Source organism: Tiliqua scincoides, chromosome 2, assembly GCF_035046505.1.
Source record: "Tiliqua scincoides isolate rTilSci1 chromosome 2, rTilSci1.hap2, whole genome shotgun sequence".
In the NCBI taxonomy this organism is placed as follows: domain Eukaryota; kingdom Metazoa; phylum Chordata; class Lepidosauria; order Squamata; family Scincidae; genus Tiliqua; species Tiliqua scincoides.
In genome coordinates, this window is record NC_089822.1 from 262,480,502 (window position 1) to 262,501,499 (window position 20,998).

A 20,998-nucleotide genomic window follows, 5' to 3' on the forward strand; every position below is an offset into this window, starting at 1 on the left:
AGGGTGCAGTGCTAACCCACTTTCCCGCACTGACGTAAAGTAAGCAGCTCCAAGGTAAGGGGACAAACATTCCCTTACTTTGAGGAGGCCTCCGTGGGTGCCACCCAACTGCAGGATGCAGCACACCCCCCATTGGCACAGCTATGCCAGTGCTGGGAAGCTGGTTAGGATTTGATCCTAAGTGGACTGTAAGTCCACGTAAGCTTCTGCTGCTAGAATTCTTCTAGTGCAATCCTATACAAGTTTACTCGGAAGTAAGTCCCATTGTGTTCAATGACACTTACTCCAGGAAAGCATATAGAGTGATGCTTTTTCCTCTAGTGCAGGGGTCTCTCAGCCAACTTTTCAGCCAAAGAGCCGCATCAAATAACTGGTACAGTGTCAAGGGACAGGAAAAAAATAAATATAAAATGTAAATAAATACTTTAGAGAGAAATCTTGGATGGAATGAATAAATGATTGGGCTCAAGTGTCCAGGGTTACTCCAAGTACTGACACAGCCCAAGAAATAAAGCATACACTTAAATGGACCCCCATTCCCCCACCCCACAAGCACAACTCTGGTTGTGTTTGGGTCAACTGGACCAGAGGCTCTCAGGGGATCAGATTACTGTGGGCTGGATAGAGGCTTTCTGTGGGCTGCATCTGGCCCGGGGGCCAGGGTTTGCAAACCCCTGCTCTCCTGCTGTTTTGTTACAGCCTTCTTCAGGGTGATTGACAGCCATTGTAGCCAATGGGAGCAGTGCATTCCAGGCATTGGGGGCAATTGTCTCCTGTGGCTTTAAACAGCATCTCATTTAGATCTGCTTTGTGCAATACTTGGCTTTAGCAGAACAGATGTCTGCTGAGGTATTACTGCCTTAATGTTTAAGGTGCTACAAGACTCATTGTTAAATCTGGTTATAGATCTGTACCAATCCCTGGTTTCTCCAAGGAGGGCTGGGGGATATCCTTCATCTGAAACCTCTGAAAGTCACTGCTACTCAGAGCAGACAAATATTGAGCTGGATGAAGCAATGCCCTGACTTGACAGAGGGCAGCTTCATGTATGTTCACAACTGACAACAGCATCAGTGGACTCATCGCACCCATTTCTGACCCTTCTTCTTTCTTCCTCCTTATGCAGGTAGCCCAGCTTCCAAACCTGACCTTGCTTCCCAGCTGGAACCAGGAGAAGGGTTGCAGGTGAGAGACTCCAAGGACGTGGAGGAAATTCCACCACTTGCCAGCTCAGGTAAACCACCTTAAGTCTGCATTATTATGATTGCATATAATGTATGATTATATGCCTCTGGAGCATAAGTCATGGGTGTGTCTTCAGTGCAAGGAGCTCCAGGGTCTCAGGAAATGCGTCTGCTCCCTTGAAGCCTTGGTGGCTGACCTGGAGAAGCGCAGGCAGGCAGAGGAGGACCGTGGGGAGACTTCTGGGGACGATCAGGCTTCGTCCCAACCTCAGGCGTGCAGCTCCTCAGCTGCCCGGGTGGGAAGTCTCGGGACTGGAGGACGTCATCCTGGAGAGGAGGGAAACAATCCCCTAGGGGGGACCCCTTCTCCGGGGGATGGGCCCGTATCCGAATGCACTCGGGATACTCCTCGGCAGGAGGGGGGTCGGGGGCTTCTTGTAGTGGGGGATTCGATTATTAGAAACATAGAGAGGGGGGTTTGCGACGGATGTGAGGACCGCATGGTGACTTGCCTGCCTGGTGCGAAGGTTGCGGACATCACTTCTCGTCTAGACAGGCTAGTAGACAGTGCTGGGGGAGAGGTAGCGGCTGTGGTGCATGTCAGCACCAACGATGTGGGCAAGTGTAGCTGGGAGGTCCTAGAGGCTTTTAGGCAGGAAATTTAGGTCCAAATTTAGGCTTTTAGGCAGGAAGCTGAAAGCCAGGACCTCAAAGGTAGCGTTCTCTGAAGTGCTACCTGTTCCACGTGCAGGGCCAGCTAGGCAGGCGGAGCTCAGGTGTCTCAATGCGTGGATGAGACGGTGGTGTAGGGAGGAGGGGTTTAGATTTGTTAGGCACTGGGGAATGTTTTGGGACAAGCGGGGCCTGTACAAGAGGGACGGGCTCCACTTGAACCAGAATGGAACCAGACTGCTGGCGCATAACATTAAAAAGGTGGTAGAGCAGCTTTTAAACTGATCCCTGGGGGAAGGCCGACAGGAGCCGAGGGGCATCCGGTTCGGGACTCCTCATCCCTATGGGGATGGTTAGAGAACAACAAGACAAAGGCAGAGTAGGAGAAGAAATTGGGAAAGGTAGCGTGATGGGATGTGATAGACGGTTTGGCACAATGAGAGGATGTGGGGACAAAGGAGCGAATAAGCAGCCCATCCTAGGGCATTCCGTGTACAAATGCTTTTATGCGAATGCCCGAAGTCTCCAAGCAAAGGTGGGAGAACTGGAATGTCTGGTGACAAGGGAAAACATTGACATAGTGGGCATAACGGAAACGTGGTGGAATGCGGAGAATCAGTGGGCTACCGCAATCCCGGGCTATAAACTCTACAGGAGGGACAGGCAGGGGCGTGTTGGAGGTGGGGTGGCCGTTTATGTTAAGGAAGGGATAGAATCCAGCAAAGTAGAGATTGAAGGCGGGTCTGACTCCACCGTAGAATCTCTGTGGATTAAATTACCAGGTTTGTGCAGCGATGTAATACTGGGGGTGTGCTATCGTCCTCCAGACCAGAAATCGGATGGGGACCTTGAAATGAGGAAACGGATCAGGGAGGTGACAAGGAGGGACAGGGTTGTAATCATGGGGGACTTCAATTATCCTCATATTGACTGGGTCAATTTGTGTTCTGGTCACAATAAGGAAACCGGATTTCTTGATGTGCTAAATGACTGTGGCTTAGAGCAGCTAGTCACGGAGTCCACCAGAGGACAGGTGACTCTGGATTTAATATTGTGCGGTACGCAGGACCTGGTTAGAGATGTAAACGTTACTGAGCCATTGGGGAACAGTGATCATGCTGTGATCCGTTTTGACATGCACGTTGGGGGAAGAATACCAGGCAAATCTCTAACAAAAACCCTTGACTTCCAATGGGCAGACTTCCCCCAAATGAGGAGGCTGGTTAGAAGGAGGTTGAAAGGGAGGGTAAAAAGAGTCCAATCTCTCCAGAGTGCATGGAGGCTGCTTAAAACAACAGTAATAGAGGCCCAGCAGAGGTGTATACCACAAAGAAAGAAGGGTTCCACTAAATCCAGGAGGGTGCCCACATGGCTAACCAGCCAAGTTAGAGAGGCTGTGAAGGGCAAGGAAGCTTCCTTCCGTAAATGGAAGTCTTGCCCTAATGAGGAGAGTAAAAAGGAACATAAACTGTGGCAAAAGAAATGTAAGAAGGTGATACGGGAGGCCAAGCGAGACTATGAGGAACGCATGGCCAGCAACATTAAGGGGAATAATAAAAGCTCCTTCAAATATATTAGAAGCAGGAAACCTGCCAGAGAAGCGGTTGGCCCTCTGGATGGTGAGGGAGGGAAAGGGGAGATAAAAGGAGACTTAGAGATGGCAGAGAAATTAAATGAGTTCTTTGCATCTGTCTTCATGGCAGTAGACCTCGGGCAGATACCGCTGCCCGAACAGCCCCTCCTGACCGAGGAGTTAAGTCAGATAGAGGTTAAAAGAGAAGATGTTTCAGACCTCATTGATAAATTAAAGATCAATAAGTCACCAGGCCCTGATGGCATCCACCCAAGGGTTATTAAGGAATTGAAGAATGAAGTTGCAGATCTCTTGACTAAGGTATGCAACTTGTCCCTCAAAACGGCCACAGTGCCAGAAGATTCCTCTTCAGAATGTTCCTCTTGTGGTCAAAGTCCTGGATTTCCCCATTTCCCCCTTGTTTTGGACCAGTGGTTCTCAACCTTTTAGCACCAGGACCCACTTTTTAGAATGAGAATCTGTCAGGGCCCAGGAGTGATGTCATGACCAGAAGTGACGTCATCAAGCAGGAAAATGTTTAACAATCCTAGGCTGCAATCCTACCCACACTTACCCAGGAGTAAGTCCCATTTACTATCATTGTTAAAAGCAGATAGAGTAGAAGTATAGATATGTCACATTTCCCCAAGTGCAGCCACATACCATGGTAGCATCAAGTCTAATGTATTAATAATAAAATATTGAAATGAATGGGGACGCCCATGAAATTGGTTCATGACCCGCCTAGTTGGTCCCTACCCCCAGTTTGAGAAACACTGGACTTTTCTAGCACCTGCCTCAGTGATGCCTCAGCATCCTGAAGGGGCTGCCGAGTCATCTGAAGGCAGTCGCCATGTTTGTCCTGTCAGGGTTGCTGCTTACTGTTCAGGCACCTTCTTTTTCCCCAACTGGTTGGAAAACACAGGACCTGGCTGTGAACCAGCTCGCTGGCCTGTGTAGTTCTCCACAAGTGGGAAATTCAAGTAGCCCAAGTGACCCTCCCATATGTCATCCCACAGCTGAAACCTGGTTATTAATGTCCTAGTAGTTGGCAACCTTCAGTCACGAAGGACTATGGTATCACGCTCTGAATGGTGGTTCTGGAACAGCATCTAGTGTGGCTGAAAAGGCCGATTCGGGAGTGACAATCCCTTCTGCACTGGGAGCAAGTGCAGTCTGTCCCTGGTCTGTCTCCCTGGCTATGGGCCTTCCTTCTTTGCCTCAGACTGTTGGCCAAGTGTCTCTTCAAACTGGGAAAGGCCATGCTGCACAGCCTGCCTCCAAGCGGACCACTCAGAGGCCAGGGTTTCCCACCTGTTGAGGTCCACTCCTAAGGCCTTCAGATCCCTCTTGCAGATGTCCTTGTATCGCAGCTGTGGTCAACCTGTATTAATGTCCATCATTCATTAAATGCAGGGTCAGGAACCCTTCTTTGTGCATTTGCCCAGCCCTGATGCCAGAAGCATCTGGAGCCTCACAAAGTCTCACCTACCATTCTATGAGTGGGTGCAAGAATCCAGAACCTGGAATAGAAGAAGCGGGGTAGAGAAAGTAACCAGAAACGTCAGTTAAGGTTTTATTTGCTGCTTGTTTTTTAACATCCTTTGCCACCCCACACTCTTTTATTGGAAGCATCAGACGCTTAAAAAAATCCAGAACTCTTTCCTTTGACTGCTTTGATATTATTTTTCAACCTTTAATAAACTTCTTGTGTTTTTACCTGCTTTGTCCCTGCTCACTCAAAGGAACCATGTTCCCACAGACTGTCCACTTTCCACCACTGTCTATTTATAAAGAGCCCCAGTATTTCGGAAGGGGGGTGTCTTTGTCCTATTGGAAGGTAATTTTCCTCAAAGTAGCCTCCCTCTGTATGAGTCCCCAACTTTGGGTGTTTGCAGCAAACTGCCTTTTCCTAGTTCATTCCCAGTTTACCCAGTTATGGGTTACAAGCCATGATGTATATGTGCAACCTCCTGATTTTAGAAATGGGCTATGTCAGAATGCCAGATGCAAGGCAGGCCACCAGAATGTTCTTAGTTAAATTAATAAATAGGAGGTAGGGAGGTTAGGGCTAGTTGCTAACTGCGGGGCCCATACCCCTATTCAAAAATAAAGTTCCCACAGACAGAGAAGTACCATGTTAGGTGCAAAAGAGAGCAACTAAGATGATTACTGGGCTGGGGCACCTGCCTTATGAGGAAAGGCTACGGCGTTTGAGCCTCTTCAGCCTAGAAAAGAGGCGCCTGAGGGGGGACATGATTGAGACATACAAAATTATGCATGGGAAGGATAAAGTGGATAGAGAGATGCTCTTTACGCTCTCACATAACACCAGAACCAGGGAACATCCACTAAAATTGAGTGTTGGGAGAGTTAGAACAGACAAAAGAAAATATTTCTTTACTCAGCGTGTGGTTGGTCTGTGGAACTCCTTGCCACAGGATGTGGTGATGGCATCTGGCCTGGATGCCTTTAAAAGGGGATTGGACAAGTTTCTGGAGGAAAAATCCATTACGTGTTACAAGCCATGATATGTATGTGCAACCTCCTGATTTTAGAAATGGGCTATGTCAGATGCAAGGGAGGGCACCAGAATGAGGTCTCTTGTTATCTGGTGTGCTCTCAGGGGCATTTGGTGGGCCTCTGTGAGATACAGGAAGCTGGACTAGATGGGCCTATGGCCTGATCCAGTGGGGCTGTTCTTATATAGGCAAACAATTATGCTAGAACCCTTTTCCTTCATATGCTAGTTTTCTATGCTCCTACCTAAATAAGGGGTGGATTTGGGGAGTTCCAGAAACACAAGTCTATGTTTACTAGACTTGGAGCAAGATAGGATTGCGCTGTTTGAATTCATTGCTACAACCAGATTGAGTACTCAGGAATGCCAGCTTTCTAAACCAGTGGTTTTCAAACTGTTTAGCACTGGGACCCACTTTTTAAAATGACGCCCTATTGGGACCCACCTAGCTTTACGAGAAAAGTGATCTAGAAAGAAATATTTTATTTATTTACAAGTAATATTTTATTTATTTACAAAATCCATTTCTCATAATGAAGCAGCCCTAATGAATATCCTCAAGGCTCGAAGAACAGGCAGCCCAATCCTATCTTGTGCTGAAATTTTTCCCCTTACCCCGAAGAGGTGGTACAAATCCGAGCAGCCCGGGTCTGCTCTGGGCTGCCGAGGAATGGGGTCAGGATCTGGCATAAGTGCCAGTAGTGGGCCCCGTTTCCCGGTACCTGCCTGCCCACAGTCCCTCCCACCGCCCGCCCCCGCTCTGAAACACCTCCCTCCAGCCTCCTCCCCACCCTCACCACACACCCCCAATCTTTGTGCCAGCCGAGCTTGGTTGGTGCAAATTTCCCCTTCCCGGGGCCCATGTCAGTGTGGGGAGGTCCACGTCTGTGCGCTGGCCTATCTCCCCTTATGTTGGCACAAAAGTGCCTTATGGCTTGGGACTTGTGCCAAACCATTTGCAAACCAGGATTGTGCCCTTAGTTATTTGACCCAGCCTTCACCTGCCATCAGAAGGAGAGCAACCCCAGCTAGGAAAGGAGGAACCTCTGTTCCCAAATACCCTGTCCTCCAGATTGACGTGCTGAATGACTGTGGCTTAGATCAGCTAGTCACGGAGCCCACCAGAGGACAGGTGACTCTGGATTTAATTTTGTGCGGTACGCAGGACCTGGTTAGAGATGTAAACGTTACTGAGCCATTGGGGAACAGTGATCATGCTGCGATCCGTTTTGACGTGCACGTTGGGGGAAGAATACCAGGCAAATCTCTAACAAAAACCCTTGACTTCCGACGGGCGGACTTCCCTCAAATGAGGAGGCTGGTTAGAAGGAGGTTGAAAGGGAGGGTAAAAAGAGTCCAGTCTCTCCAGAATGCATGGAGGCTGCTTAAAACAACAGTAATAGAGGCCCAGCAGAGGTGTATACCGCAAAGAAAGAAGGGTTCCACTAAATCCAGGAGAGAGCCCGCATGGCTAACCAGCCAAGTTAGAGAGGCTGTGAAGGGCAAGGAAGCTTCCTTCCGTAAATGGAAGTCTTGCCCTAATGAAGAGAATAAAAAGGAACATAAACTGTGGCAAAAGAAATGTAAGTAGGTGATACGGGAGGCCAAGCGAGACTATGAGGAACGCATGGCCAGCAACATTAAGGGGAATAATAAAAGCTCCTTCAAATATGTTAGAAGCAGGAAACCCGCCAGAGAAGCGGTTGGCCCTCTGGATGGTGAGGGAGGGAAAGGGGAGATAAAAGGAGACTTAGAGATGGCAGAGAAATTAAATGAGTTCTTTGCATCTGTCTTCACGGCAGAAGACCTCGGGCAGATACCGCTACCCGAACGGCCCCTCCTAACCGAGGAGTTAAGTCAGATAGAGGTTAAAAGAGAAGATGTTTCAGACCTCATTGATAAATTAAAGATCAATAAGTCACCGGGCCCTGATGGCATACACCCAAGGGTTATTAAGGAATTGAAGAATGAAGTTGCAGATCTCTTGACTAAGGTATGCAACTTGTCCCTCAAAACGGCCACGGTGCCAGAAGATTGGAGGATAGCAAATGTCACGCCTATTTTTAAAAAGGGAAAGAGGGGGGACCCGGGAAACTATAGGCCGGTCAGCCTAACATCCATACCGGGTAAGATGGTGGAATGCCTCATCAAAGATAGGATCTCAAAACACATAGACGAACAGGCCTTGCTGAGGGAGAGTCAGCATGGCTTCTGTAAGGGTAAGTCTTGCCTCACGAACCTTATCCTCACGAACCTTATAGAATTCTTTGAAAAGGTCAACAGGCATGTGGATGCGGGAGAACCCGTGGACATTATATATCTGGACTTTCAGAAGGCGTTTGACACGGTCCCTCACCAAAGGCTACTGAAAAAACTCCACAGTCAGGGAATTAGAGGACAGGTCCTCTCGTGGATTGAGAACTGGTTGGAGGCCAGGAAGCAGAGAGTGGGTGTCAATGGGCAATTTTCACAATGGAGAGAGGTGAAAGCGGTGTGCCCCAAGGATCTGTCCTGGGACCGGTGCTTTTCAACCTCTTCATAAATGACCTGGAGACAGGGTTGAGCAGTGAAGTGGCTAAGTTTGCAGACGACACCAAACTTTTCCGAGTGGTAAAGACCAGAAGTGATTGTGAGGAGCTCCAGAAGGATCTCTCCAGACTGGCTGAATGGGCAGCAAAATGGCAGATGCGCTTCAATGTCAGTAAGTGTAAAGTCATGCACATTGGGGCAAAAAATCAAAACTTTAGATATAGGCTGATGGGTTCTGAGCTGTCTGTGACAGATCAGGAGAGAGATCTTGGGGTGGTGGTGGACAGGTCAATGAAAGTGTCGACCCAATGTGCGGTGGCAGTGAAGAAGGCCAATTCTATGCTTGGGATCATTAGGAAGGGTATTGAGAACAAAACGGTTAGTATTATAATGCCGTTGTACAAATCGATGGTAAGGCCAACCTGGAGTATTGTGTCCAGTTCTGGTCGCCGCATCTCAAAAAAAGACATAGTGGAAATGGAAAAGGTGCAAAAGAGAGCGACTAAGATGATTATGGGCTGGGGCACCTTCCTTATGAGGAAAGGCTACGGCGTTTGGGCCTCTTCAGCCTAGAAAAGAGACGCTTGAGGGGGGACATGAATTAGACATACAAATTATGCAGGGGATGGACAGAGTGGATAGGAGATGCTCTTTACACTCTCACATAATACCAGAACCAGGGACATCCACTAAAATAGAGTGTTGGGCGGGTTAGGACAGACAAAAGAAAATATTTCTTTACTCAGCGCGTGGTCGGTCTGTGGAACTCCTTGCCACAGGATGTGGTGCTGGCGTCTAGCCTAGACGCCTTTAAAAGGGGATTGGATGAATTTCTGGAGGAAAAATCCATTATGGGGTACAAGCCATGATGTGTATGCGCAACCTCCTGATTTTAGGAATGGGTTAAGTCAGAATGCCAGATGTAGGGGAGAGCACCAGGATGAGGTCTCTTGTTATCTGGTGTGCTCCCTGGGGCATTTGGTGGGCCGCTGTGAGATACAGGAAGCTGGACTAGATGGGCCTATGGCCTGATCCAGTGGGGCTGTTCTTATGTTCTTATGTTCAGATTACGGCACGTTGCGCCGGCCCAAGGCACAATTTGGATTGTGCCTTTAGTCTACTTGGATGAATTTTTTTTTGTTTCCCCTTTTTATAAGACTAGATTTGCTTTACTTTTTCATGTGTGTGTAGAGGAGACTAATAGCTTCTTTCACAACTGCAAGGGCAAACCATGACATGGGGATCTAACCATTGGGCTATGTTTTTGCAACAAGTACCAAGGTTAGACTTTGAGGCATTTGAGAGCTGGAAGTACAGAAGAGCCAAATGTGAAGAACAGGGGATTACTACTGTACAAATACAAGTACAATATAAGTATGCCAAATACTTGTATGTGCCAATACAAATACTGTACAATACAAGTATGCCAAAGCTAAGAATATACTAATTAGGGCCCTGACTAATGAACAGCTAGTCCACAACAACGAGGCTACAACTGCCAAGAAAATGTTGTATAACTTGGGTAAAATGTAGGGAAAAACTGGATAAGAGACCACATATATCAGATTAGGGATATCTGCAATCTGAAACGGAGGTTGACAATGGAAAGCATCTAGCTAAACTGGGCCTAATTTTGGATGACTTAAAATCAGCTAGTTCTGTGCTAAAGTGCTGTGATAAGTGAGGTATTTGGGCAGTGGGCTAATGAATTGGTAAGGAAGCAGAAATATGATGTGGGCTCTTTGTAAGTGGCTGTGGGGGGGTTTGATTGTGTTAGGAGATGAACTGGTTGATTAGGCTTGTAAACCAGAAATTCAATGTGCCTTGTCTGTGTTCTTAAGGGCGCAATCCTAACTTGCGCTGAAACAGGTAGGCTGGGTTGCCTGCATTGTATTCAGCATAAGGTAGGACCAGGGCACAAAGAAAGTGGATTCTATTCCATTTACCCCCATGTCACACACCAAACAGTCCTATATGGTTACTTGGATCTGTGCCCACAGGCACAAATTTCATGGGTGCAAATCTGAGCAGCCTGCGTAAGGCCTGTTGGACTGGGGCCAGGGGTTAGATCTGGCCTGGGCTGCCGCAATCGGTCCCACCTCCCTCCCAATCCTGATCCACCAAGTGTTCTGCTATCCTCTGCTCAAAATGCCCAACCTCCATTACGCTCTCCCGCCACCTCTCCAAACCCCTGCACCAGCCTGTGCAGGCTGGCACAAACATACCCGGTCAGAGCACAGGTCCGGTGCTACTATGTCAGTGCCCATCCTCACAAGGGCCTAAACAGCTCCTGAGTAGTCCTGAACGTGCATTATGGACACATTCACATTCGTGACACTTGGGAGCAGGCGTAAGGAACCTGTGCTGACTGGGATGGGGGTTAGGATTGCGCTGCCCTTTCGTCTTCTGCTCTGAAAGTATAGACGCACCTTGTTGCTTGGGGTTTTCACAGTGTGTGAACTGAAACTGCAACCATCATCATGCATGTCCCCATCCAGACACCTGCTGTCTTTTTAATGCCACCAGAAACATTTTCTGATCTTACAAGGGTGGTCATACGAATCTTCGGATCTCGTGCAGCATCAGTACAGGTAAGTAAACAGTAACAACTGACAGGAAGGGGAGCTAAAGGCCTGTTTACACCCACTCTCTGTTTCTTGGTGTTCAACCAGTTCCTCCCTTATTCCCTGACTGTGGGGTTCTCTCAGGAGCCTTTGGTGAGAGACTGCATCTAAGAACTTTTGAATGTCCTGATAAATAACATCAGCATGTACACCCACATGCCTGCTGACCTTTTCAAACATCAGGGTCTCTAGGAAATCATAACAGGGTGTCCAGTGACAAAATTCATTTATTTTTTTTTTTAAAAAGAAGAAACTACTTCATACACATTTCAGCGGAATGTTGGCGAAACAGCAGGAATGTTTAAACTTCAATTCTTGGGTGGGCATAAAAGGGACTCCGCTTTGAAAATTCTTCCCTCTACCTGACAACATTCATATGGTTACTCTCCACTGTGTTCCATTTTATGCTCAAAAAGACTGGACTGATCACAAACACTCTTTCCATACTTCTGGCATATATAGGGTTTTGCTCTTGTGTGAATACTCTGGTGGTAGGTGAGTTCATAATTCCAGCTGGAGCTCTTTCCACACTCCTGGCATGTATGAGGTTTCTCCCCTGTGTATGTTCCATGACGACTTGTTTCTCTTCTGTTTGAGTTTTCTGGTGGGTGGTATGTTTGCCACTCTCACTGAAGCTCTTTCCACTCTCCTGGCATGCATAGGGTTTCTCCCCTGTATGGGTTCTCTGATGGATTTTAAGTTTACTGCTTTGACAGAAACTTTTTCCACACACCTGGCATGTGTAGGGTTTCTCCCCTGTGTGGGTTCTCTGATGGATCTTAAGTTTAGCATTTCGACTGAAGCTCTTTCCACACTCTTGGCATGTGTAGGGTTTCTCCCCTGTGTGGGTTCTCTGATGGATCTTAAGTTTACTATTTCGACTGAAACTCTTTCCGCACTCCTGGCATGTGTAGGGTTTCTCCCCTGTGTGTATTCTCTGATGAATCTTAAGTTTACCACTTTGACTGAAGCTCTTTCCACACTCCTGGCAAGTGTAGGGTTTCTCCCCTGTGTGGGTTCTCTGATGGATCTTAAGTTTAGCATTTCGACTGAAGCTCTTTCCACACTCCTGGCAAGTGTAAGGTTTCTCCCCTGTGTGGGTTCTCTGATGGGTCTTAAGTGTACTATTCTCACTGAAGCTCTTTCCACATGCCTGGCATGTATAGGGTTTCTCCCCTGAATGAATTTTCTGGTGGCTCATAAGGGCTCCAAGCTGCCGGAAGCTCTTTGCACACTCCTGGCAAGTATAGGGTTTCTCCCCTGAATGAATTTTCTGGTGGTTTATAAGGGCCCCAAGCTGACGGAAGCTCTTTGCAGACTCCTGGCATGTATAGGGTTTCTCCCCTGAATGAATTTTCTGGTGGCTCATGAGGGTAAAAAGCTGACCAAAGCTCTTTCCACACTCTTGGCATAAATAGGGTTTCTCTCCTGTATGAGTTCTCTGGTGGGTAGTAAGTTTACAACTTTGACTGAAGCTCTTTCCACACTCCTGGCATGTATAGGGTTTCTTCCCTGTGTGGGTTCTCTGATGGATCTTAAGCGTGCTAATTAGGCCGAAGCTCTTTCCACACTCATGGCAAGTGTAGGGTTTCTCCCCTGTGTGGGTCCTCTGATGCATCCTAAGTCTACAATTTTGACTGAAGCCCTTTCCACACTCCTGGCATGTATAGGGTTTCTCCCCTGTGTGGATTCTCTGATGGATCTTAAATTTAGCACTTCGACTGAAGCTCTTTCCACACTCCTGACATGTATAGGGTTTCTTCCCTGTGTGCGTTCTCTGATGGATCTTAAGTGTACTATTTACACTGAAGCTCTTTCCACACTCCTGGCATGTGTAGGGTTTCTCCCCTGTATGGGTTCTCAGGTGGTTCGTAAGTGTACTACTTAGACTGAACCTCTTTCCACATTCCTGGCAAGTGTAGGGTTTCTCCTCGGTGTGAGTTCTCTTATGTGTCCTAAGTTCATCAACCTGACTGAAGCTCTTTCCACACGCTTGGCACAGATAAAGTTTCTCACCTGTGTGACTTCTCTGATGGATCTTAAATTTATCACTTTTATAGAAGCTCTTTCCACACTCCTGGCACGTATAGGGTTTCTCTCTTGAACGAGTTGTCTGGTCATTTGCAAGGATAACACTCTGATTGCAACTCTTTCCATACTCCTGGCCTGTAGAGGGTTTCTCCATCGCGTGGGCTCTTTGATGTGAAGAGCAAGCCTGTTGCGTCTTTCTTCCACACTGGTTCAAAACTGATGCTGCTGAAAGAAAGAGAAATGCGATTAGAGGCCAAAGGCAGAAAGTACAGCTAGTTGGAGATCTTGTAATAAAACATATTTGTTTGCAATCAGAACTGAGGCCCAGGAAAACCACATCAACCTGTACCTGAAAGTAGCCTCATTAATGCATGTTTCTTCAGAGGAAGAGACAGAATTTCAGAAAAATCAAGGCCACAATTGGGGGGGGGGGAGAGAGAGAGAGAAAGAAAGACTCTAGTGAAGAACAAGACATTTGAGATTTAGGAAATCTGTGAAGCAATCTTAAGATCATAAGAACAGCCCCACTGGATCAGGCCATAGGCCCATCTAGTCCAGCTTCCTGTATCTCACAGCAGCCCACCAGATGCCTCAAGGAGCATGCAAGACCACAAGATACTTGCATTTCGCTGCTACTCCCCTGCATCTGGTATTCCATTTACCCTCACACCTCCCAGGGAAATCTTCTACGGTCTAAGGTTTTCTAGAAAAGGGTCACAGCTGACGAATTAGCCAAAGTTGTGTCCAGGCGACATCTAGGCTTCCAGAAGCAAACTGTGTCTAAAAGCACAACCAGCCCGGTGCCCTGCTTCCGTCAGAGGGAGGGCAACCCCATTTACGAAAGGATCCACTTCCAAAACTGCCTGTCCTCCAGAAAGAAAGGAAGTCTGCTCTGTCTCAATTCAGTTACAGTTTGTTGCCTCAAATCCAGCCCAACAGTAGGAGAGCCCAAACACAGGGTGCAGTGCACTCTCAGACATGCCCACCTCCTCCAAAAGACAGCTGAAGGATAAGATGCCCAAAGCTTTCCAGCATGGCACAATTTGGGGCTACCCTCCTCATCAAAAAACTCCAGATCATTGTTGGGCCAGAAGGGGAGGATGTGGGGCCATCAGGCTTAGCAGTAGCCATGACCAAATCAGGCAACCTAGCGACCAACTCCCCATGTCAACATCCAATGGAGCAGGGATTCCCACGTGAGCCACCTATCGGTTACGGCCAAAGGACCCTTCTTACCTGCAAAGGCCACATTCTCATAGTTGTCCATTGTGACTGCTTCATAGAGGCACCTTTGGCGTTGATCCAGCAGAGCCCACTCCGCACTGCTGAAATACACAGCGACCTCTGCAAACGAAACGGGGCTCTGAAAGAAAAAGGAGAGATGCTGCATCAGCAGGTCAACCCAGGTTCTGCCTGCATGTCCCAAAGAGAACTGCCCACAAGCAACAAGAATCTGTGTGCTTCTGGCTGGTGTGCAGATCCATGGGAGAAAGAGGTGGGGAATGTGGATGGTTCTTCTTCTTCTCTAGAGGGGAGATACCCCTGCCAGGCAGGAGGAGAGGCTCAAGCTGTGCCCTGCTCACACCCCTTACCTGGCCTGGATGAGCGGCAGCCATTTCTGCTCCTCCACAAGGATGTGATGGCTTGGTTTGCAGGGACTCTGTTTCTTCACTACCTGTCAGGGAGAGAAAAGATGAGAACTGTAAGAGGCTTTTTCCTCTCATACACATGCTTATCCTGGGTGTCCCGGTTTGAATTCCTTTCTCCTCATTGTGGTGACAGCTGCAAGGGAGACTGGACAGACTGATGGAGGAATGCGGCGACGGCCATGGCTGGATGATACCCATCTTCAGGTGCAGATGCAGATGCAGTCCTGGCTGGAGAAGGAACCCTTGCTTCTCTGTGCTGGTGGGTTCCAGGGATCACCCTGACTCCTTGCTAAGAAGAACAGATGACTGAACACTAGCAGGGCTGTCCCTAGAAATTGCCAGTTGTCACTTTCATGTATTATACCTCAAGGTCATTCCTCACAAGCCTCTGATCACTCCCCCAGCAGCCTTCCAGGGAACCTCCATCCAGGATGCATCCAGCATTCAGGGCCATCTCTCCCTTCACCCACCTCTCCTGCAGCCTGGCAGGGGAGTAGGGGGGCTCACCATGGAGTCCTCTATCAGCCTCTACTTTGGCCCCAGCAGCTGAGGGTGACTGGTGGGTCCGCTGCAGACCAGCTTCAGTGCAGCCTGGCTACTCCTTCGGTGCCTCCTGCTTCTCCATCCTCCTGCCGCCCTCTCCCATGGGCTGGGAGGGGGCAAGGATACAGCAGCCACCCTAGTGTTTGTCATGTCATAGCTGGCCTCCCAACCCAGAAGTAACTGGTGATGACATCATCACCAGTTACTTCTGGTGGTACTTCCAACAGGTGGGCCACGTGAAGTGGTATGGCGGAGAACAAATGTTGAGGAACGCCGGACTAGATGACCTGGTGGCTCCCTTCCAACTCTATAATCCTATGTTAGCTATTCACCCCCTGGTGCCAGCACTGCAGACAAAGTCCTTTGGGCAGACCCACCTTTGAGAGCCCATGTCTACTCAGGAGTAAGTCAGTCCTTGTCTCACTCACTCCAACACTCTGTCTCCCCCCCCCAAAGGCTTCCAGAACCTCTGCAGCCCCCAGCCCCTTCCCTGGTTCTTTAGCAGTGGCAGCAGAAGCAGCTCTTGGGGCTCTCAGGCCTCCTGGCAGGTGGTTGTGGGTCACTCCCCCAAGCCCCCCATCACCACCCACCCCCTCCAGAGAACCTCCACCCAGGATGCCTCCAGCAGCCACTCAGCCCCTCCCCTCCTGCAGCCTGGCTGGGGCTCACCTTGGACTCCTCTGCTGGCCTCTACCCCTGCCCGGGGGGGGGGGGCGCAGCAGAGGGCGACTGGGGGGTCCCTCCAATGCAGCCCCCTCGGCCTCTCTCTCTCGGGGGGGGGAGCAGAGGGTGCAGCAGCCCCCTGGGAGGCTCAGGCAGCCTCTTCCCGAAGCTCCTCCGCGCAGGGCAGCAGCAGGACCAGGAGCCTCCCAGCGCGCGCCGGCGACGGTCCTTCCTTCCGGGGCTGGAGAGGCTCCAGGAGGGGCTGGAGGGAAGCGGCCGGGCTTCCTGCCCTGCGCAGAGGCTGCAACGGTGCCCCAGCAGGAGGGGCTGGGCTGGTGCTACAGCTGCAGACTCTGCTGAGTCAAGGGCAGCCTCCTCTGCACACAGCAGCCCCCCTGGACTGTCCCAGCCCTGCCCAGGACCCCCTGGCTCTCCCCCTGCAGGGCCACCGAGTGCCTGAGGAGGGGCTGGGCTGCAGCCGGAGGAAGGGCAAGAGGAGCCTCCTCTGCGCACAGCAGCCCCCCTGGACTGTCCCAGCCCTGCCCAGGACCCCCTGGCTCTCCCCCTGCAGGGCCACCGCGTGCCTGAGGAGGGGCTGGGCTGCAGCCGGAGGAAGGGAAAGAGGAGCCTCCTCTGCGCACAGCAGCCCCCCTGGACTGTCCCAGCCCTGCCCAGGACCCCCTGGCTCTCCCCCTGCAGGGCCACCGAGTGCCTGAGGAGGGGCTGGGCTGCAGCCGGAGGAAGGGCAAGAGGAGCCTCCTCTGCGCACAGCAGCCCCCCTGGACTGTCCCAGCCCTGCCCAGGACCCCCTTGGCCCTCCCCCTGCAGGGCCACCGCGTGCCTGAGGAGGGGCTGGGCTGCAGCCGGAGGAAGGGAAAGAGGAGCCTCCTCTGCGCACAGCAGCCCCCCTGGACTGTCCCAGCCCTGCCCAGGACCCCCTGGCTCTCCCCCTGCAGGGCCACCGAGTGCCTGAGGAGGGGCTGGGCTGCAGCCGGAGGAAGGGCAAGAGGAGCCTCCTCTGCGCACAGCAGCCCCCCTGGACTGTCCCAGCCCTGCCCAGGACCCCCTTGGCCCTCCCCCTGCAGGGCCACCGCGTGCCTGAGGAGGGGCTGGGCTGCAGCCGGAGGAAGGGCAAGAGGAGCCTCCTCTGCACACAGCAGCCCCCCTGGACTGTCCCAGCCCTGCCCAGGACCCCCTTGGCCCTCCCCCTGCAGGGCCACCGAGTGCCTGAGGAGGGGCTGGGCTGCAGCCGGAGGAAGGGCAAGAGGAGCCTCCTCTGCGCACAGCAGCCCCCCTGGACTGTCCCAGCCCTGCCCAGGACCCCCTGGCTCTCCCCCTGCAGGGCCACCGCGTGCCTGAGGAGGGGCTGGGCTGCAGCCGGAGGAAGGGCAAGAGGAGCCTCCTTTGCACACAGCAGCCCCCCTGGACTGTCCCAGCCCTGCCCAGGACCCCCTGGCTCTCCCCCTGCAGGGCCACCGAGTGCCTGAGGAGGGGCTGGGCTGCAGCCGAAGGAAGGGCAAGAGGCGCCTCCTCTGCACACAGCAGCCCCCCTGGACTGTCCCAGCCCTGCCCAGGACCCCCTGGCTCTCCCCCTGCAGGGCCACCGAGTGCCTGAGGAGGGGCTGGGCTGCAGCCGAAGGAAGGGCAAGAGGCGCCTCCTCTGCACACAGCAGCCCCCCTGGACTGTCCCAGCCCTGCCCAGGACCCCCTTGGCCCTCCCCCTGCAGGGCCACCGAGTGCCTGAGGAGGGGCTGGGCTGCAGCCGGAGGAAGGGCAAGAGGAGCCTCCTCTGCACACAGCAGCCCCCCTGGACTGTCCCAGCCCTGCCCAGGACCCCCTTGGCCCTCCCCCTGCAGGGCCACCGAGTGCCTGAGGAGGGGCTGGGCTGCAGCCGGAGGAAGGGCAAGAGGAGCCTCCTCTGCACACAGCAGCCCCCCTGGACTGTCCCAGCCCTGCCCAGGACCCCCTGGCTCTCCCCCTGCAGGGCCACCGAGTGCCTGAGGAGGGGCTGGGCTGCAGCCGGAGGAAGGGCAAGAGGAGCCTCCTCTGCACACAGCAGCCCCCCTGGACTGTCCCAGCCCTGCCCAGGACCCCCTTGGCCCTCCCCCTGCAGGGCCACCGAGTGCCTGAGGAGGGGCTGGGCTGCAGCCGGAGGAAGGGCAAGAGGAGCCTCCTCTGCGCACAGCAGCCCCCCTGGACTGTCCCAGCCCTGCCCAGGACCCCCTGGCTCTCCCCCTGCAGGGCCACCGAGTGCCTGAGGAGGGGCTGGGCTGCAGCCGGAGGAAGGGCAAGAGGAGCCTCCTCTGCGCACAGCAGCCCCCCTGGACTGTCCCAGCCCTGCCCAGGACCCCCTTGGCCCTCCCCCTGCAGGGCCACCGAGTGCCTGAGGAGGGGCTGGGCTGCAGCCGGAGGAAGGGCAAGAGGCGCCTCCTCTGCACACAGCAGCCCCCCTGGACTGTCCCAGCCCTGCCCAGGACCCCCTGGCTCTCCCCCTGCAGGGCCACCGAGTGCCTGAGGAGGGGCTGGGCTGCAGCCGGAGGAAGGGCAAGAGGAGCCTCCTCTGCACACAGCAGCCCCCCTGGACTGTCCCAGCCCTGCCCAGGACCCCCTTGGCCCTCCCCCTGCAGGGCCACCGAGTGCCTGAGGAGAGGCTGGGCTGCAGCCGGAGGAAGGGCAAGAGGAGCCTCCTCTGCGCACAGCAGCCCCCCTGGACTGTCCCAGCCCTGCCCAGGACCCCCTGGCTCTCCCCCTGCAGGGCCACCGAGTGCCTGAGGAGGGGCTGGGCTGCAGCCGGAGGAAGGGCAAGAGGAGCCTCCTCTGCACACAGCAGCCCCCCTGGACTGTCCCAGCCCTGCCCAGGACCCCCTGGCTCTCCCCCTGCAGGGCCACCGAGTGCCTGAGGAGGGGCTGGGCTGCAGCCGGAGGAAGGGCAAGAGGAGCCTCCTCTGCGCACAGCAGCCCCCCTGGACTGTCCCAGCCCTGCCCAGGACCCCCTGGCTCTCCCCCTGCAGGGCCACCGAGTGCCTGAGGAGGGGCTGGGCTGCAGCCGGAGGAAGGGCAAGAGGAGCCTCCTCTGCGCACAGCAGCCCCCCTGGACTGTCCCAGCCCTGCCCAGGACCCCCTTGGCCCTCCCCCTGCAGGGCCACCGAGTGCCTGAGGAGGGGCTGGGCTGCAGCCGGAGGAAGGGCAAGAGGAGCCTCCTCTGCGCACAGCAGCCCCCCTGGACTGTCCCAGCCCTGCCCAGGACCCCCTGGCTCTCCCCCTGCAGGGCCACCGAGTGCCTGAGGAGGGGCTGGGCTGCAGCCGGAGGAAGGGCAAGAGGAGCCTCCTCTGCACACAGCAGCCCCCCTGGACTGTCCCAGCCCTGCCCAGGACCCCCTTGGCCCTCCCCCTGCAGGGCCACCGAGTGCCTGAGGAGAGGCTGGGCTGCAGCCGGAGGAAGGGCAAGAGGAGCCTCCTCTGCGCACAGCAGCCCCCCTGGACTGTCCCAGCCCTGCCCAGGACCCCCTGGCTCTCCCCCTGCAGGGCCACCGAGTGCCTGAGGAGGGGCTGGGCTGCAGCCGGAGGAAGGGCAAGAGGAGCCTCCTTTGCACACAGCAGCCCCCCTGGACTGTCCCAGCCCTGCCCAGGACCCCCTTGGCCCTCCCCCTGCAGGGCCACCGAGTGCCTGAGGAGAGGCTGGGCTGCAGCCGGAGGAAGGGCAAGAGGAGCCTCCTCTGCGCACAGCAGCCCCCCTGGACTGTCCCAGCCCTGCCCAGGACCCCCTGGCTCTCCCCCTGCAGGGCCACTGAGTGCCTGAGGAGAAGCCGGGCTGGGCTGCAGCTGGAGGCTCTGCTGGGGGAAGGGACAGGAGGCACCTCCTCTGAACTCAACAGCCCCCCTGGACTGTCCCAGCCCTGCCCAGGACCCCCTGGCTCTCCCCCTGCAGGGCCACTGAGTGCCTGAGGAGAAGCCGGGCTGGGCTGCAGCTGGAGGCTCTGCTGGGGGAAGGGACAAGAGGCGCCTCCTCTGCACACAGCAGCCCCCCTGGGACTGGCCGAGCCCTGCCCAGGACCCCTGGCTCTCCCCCTGCAGGGCCACCGAGTGCCTGAGGAGAAGCCGGGCTGGGCTGCAGCTGGAGGCTCTGCTGAGGGAAGGGACAGGAGGCACCTCCTCTGAACTCAACAGCCCCCCTGGACTGTCCCAGCCCTGCCCAGGACCCCCTGGCTCTCCCCCTGCAGGGCCACTGAGTGCCTGAGGAGAAGCCGGGCTGGGCTGCAGCTGGAGGCTCTGCTGGGGGAAGGGACAAGAGGCGCCTCCTCTGCACACAGCAGCCCCCCTGGGACTGGCCGAGCCCTGCCCAGGACCCCTGGCTCTCCCCCTGCAGGGCCACTGAGTGCCTGAGGAGGGGCTGGGCTGCAGCTGGAGGCTCTACTGGGGGAAGGGACAAGAGGCGCCTCCTCTGCACACAGCAGCCCCCCTGGGACTGTCCCAGCCCTGCCCAGGACCCCCTGGCTCTCCCCCTGCAGGGCCACCGAGTGCCTGAGGAGGGGCTGGGCTGCAGCCGAAGGAAGGGCAAGAGGCGCCTCCTCTGCACACAGCAGCCCCCCTGGACTGCCCCAGCCCTGCCCAGGACCCCCTGGCTCTCCCCCTGCAGGGCCACCGAGTGCCTGAGGAGGGGCTGGGCTGCAGCCGGAGGAAGGGCAAGAGGCGCCTCCTCTGCGCACAGCAGCCCCCCTGGACTGTCCCAGCCCTGCCCAGGACCCCCTGGCTCTCCCCCTGCAGGGCCACCGAGTGCCTGAGGAGGGGCTGGGCTGCAGCCGGAGGAAGGGCAAGAGGCGCCTCCTCTGCGCACAGCAGCCCCCCTGGACTGTCCCAGCCCTGCCCAGGACCCCCTGGCTCTCCCCCTGCAGGGCCACCGAGTGCCTGAGGAGGGGCTGGGCTGCAGCCGGAGGAAGGGCAAGAGGCGCCTCCTCTGCGCACAGCAGCCCCCCTGGACTGCCCCAGCCCTGCCCAGGACCCCCTGGCTC

At 54.1% G+C, this 20,998-nt stretch overlaps 1 protein-coding gene across 3 annotated transcripts in view; it reads right to left on the reverse strand.

Moving 5' to 3' along the window:
* Positions 1-11,312: 11,312 nt before the first annotated feature.
* The window catches only part of LOC136640318 (zinc finger protein 271-like), a 208,097-nt gene continuing 198,411 nt past the window's right edge, over positions 11,313-20,998 (reverse strand). Inside the window, exons 1-4 of one of the 3 annotated variants that reach the window (XM_066615354.1) lie at positions 15,996-16,073; positions 14,727-14,809; positions 14,371-14,497; positions 11,313-13,356 (exon numbers count right to left, since the gene is read on the reverse strand). In XM_066615354.1, coding sequence (XP_066471451.1) covers positions 11,462-13,356; positions 14,371-14,497; positions 14,727-14,750 — 2,046 coding nt within the window. In that variant the 5' untranslated portion in view covers positions 14,751-14,809; positions 15,996-16,073 and the 3' untranslated portion in view covers positions 11,313-11,461. Of the gene's footprint in view, positions 13,360-14,370; positions 14,498-14,726; positions 14,810-15,995; positions 16,074-20,998 lie in introns of those variants that run through there. The other 2 variants (XM_066615353.1, XM_066615352.1) reach the window with 2 other exon arrangements.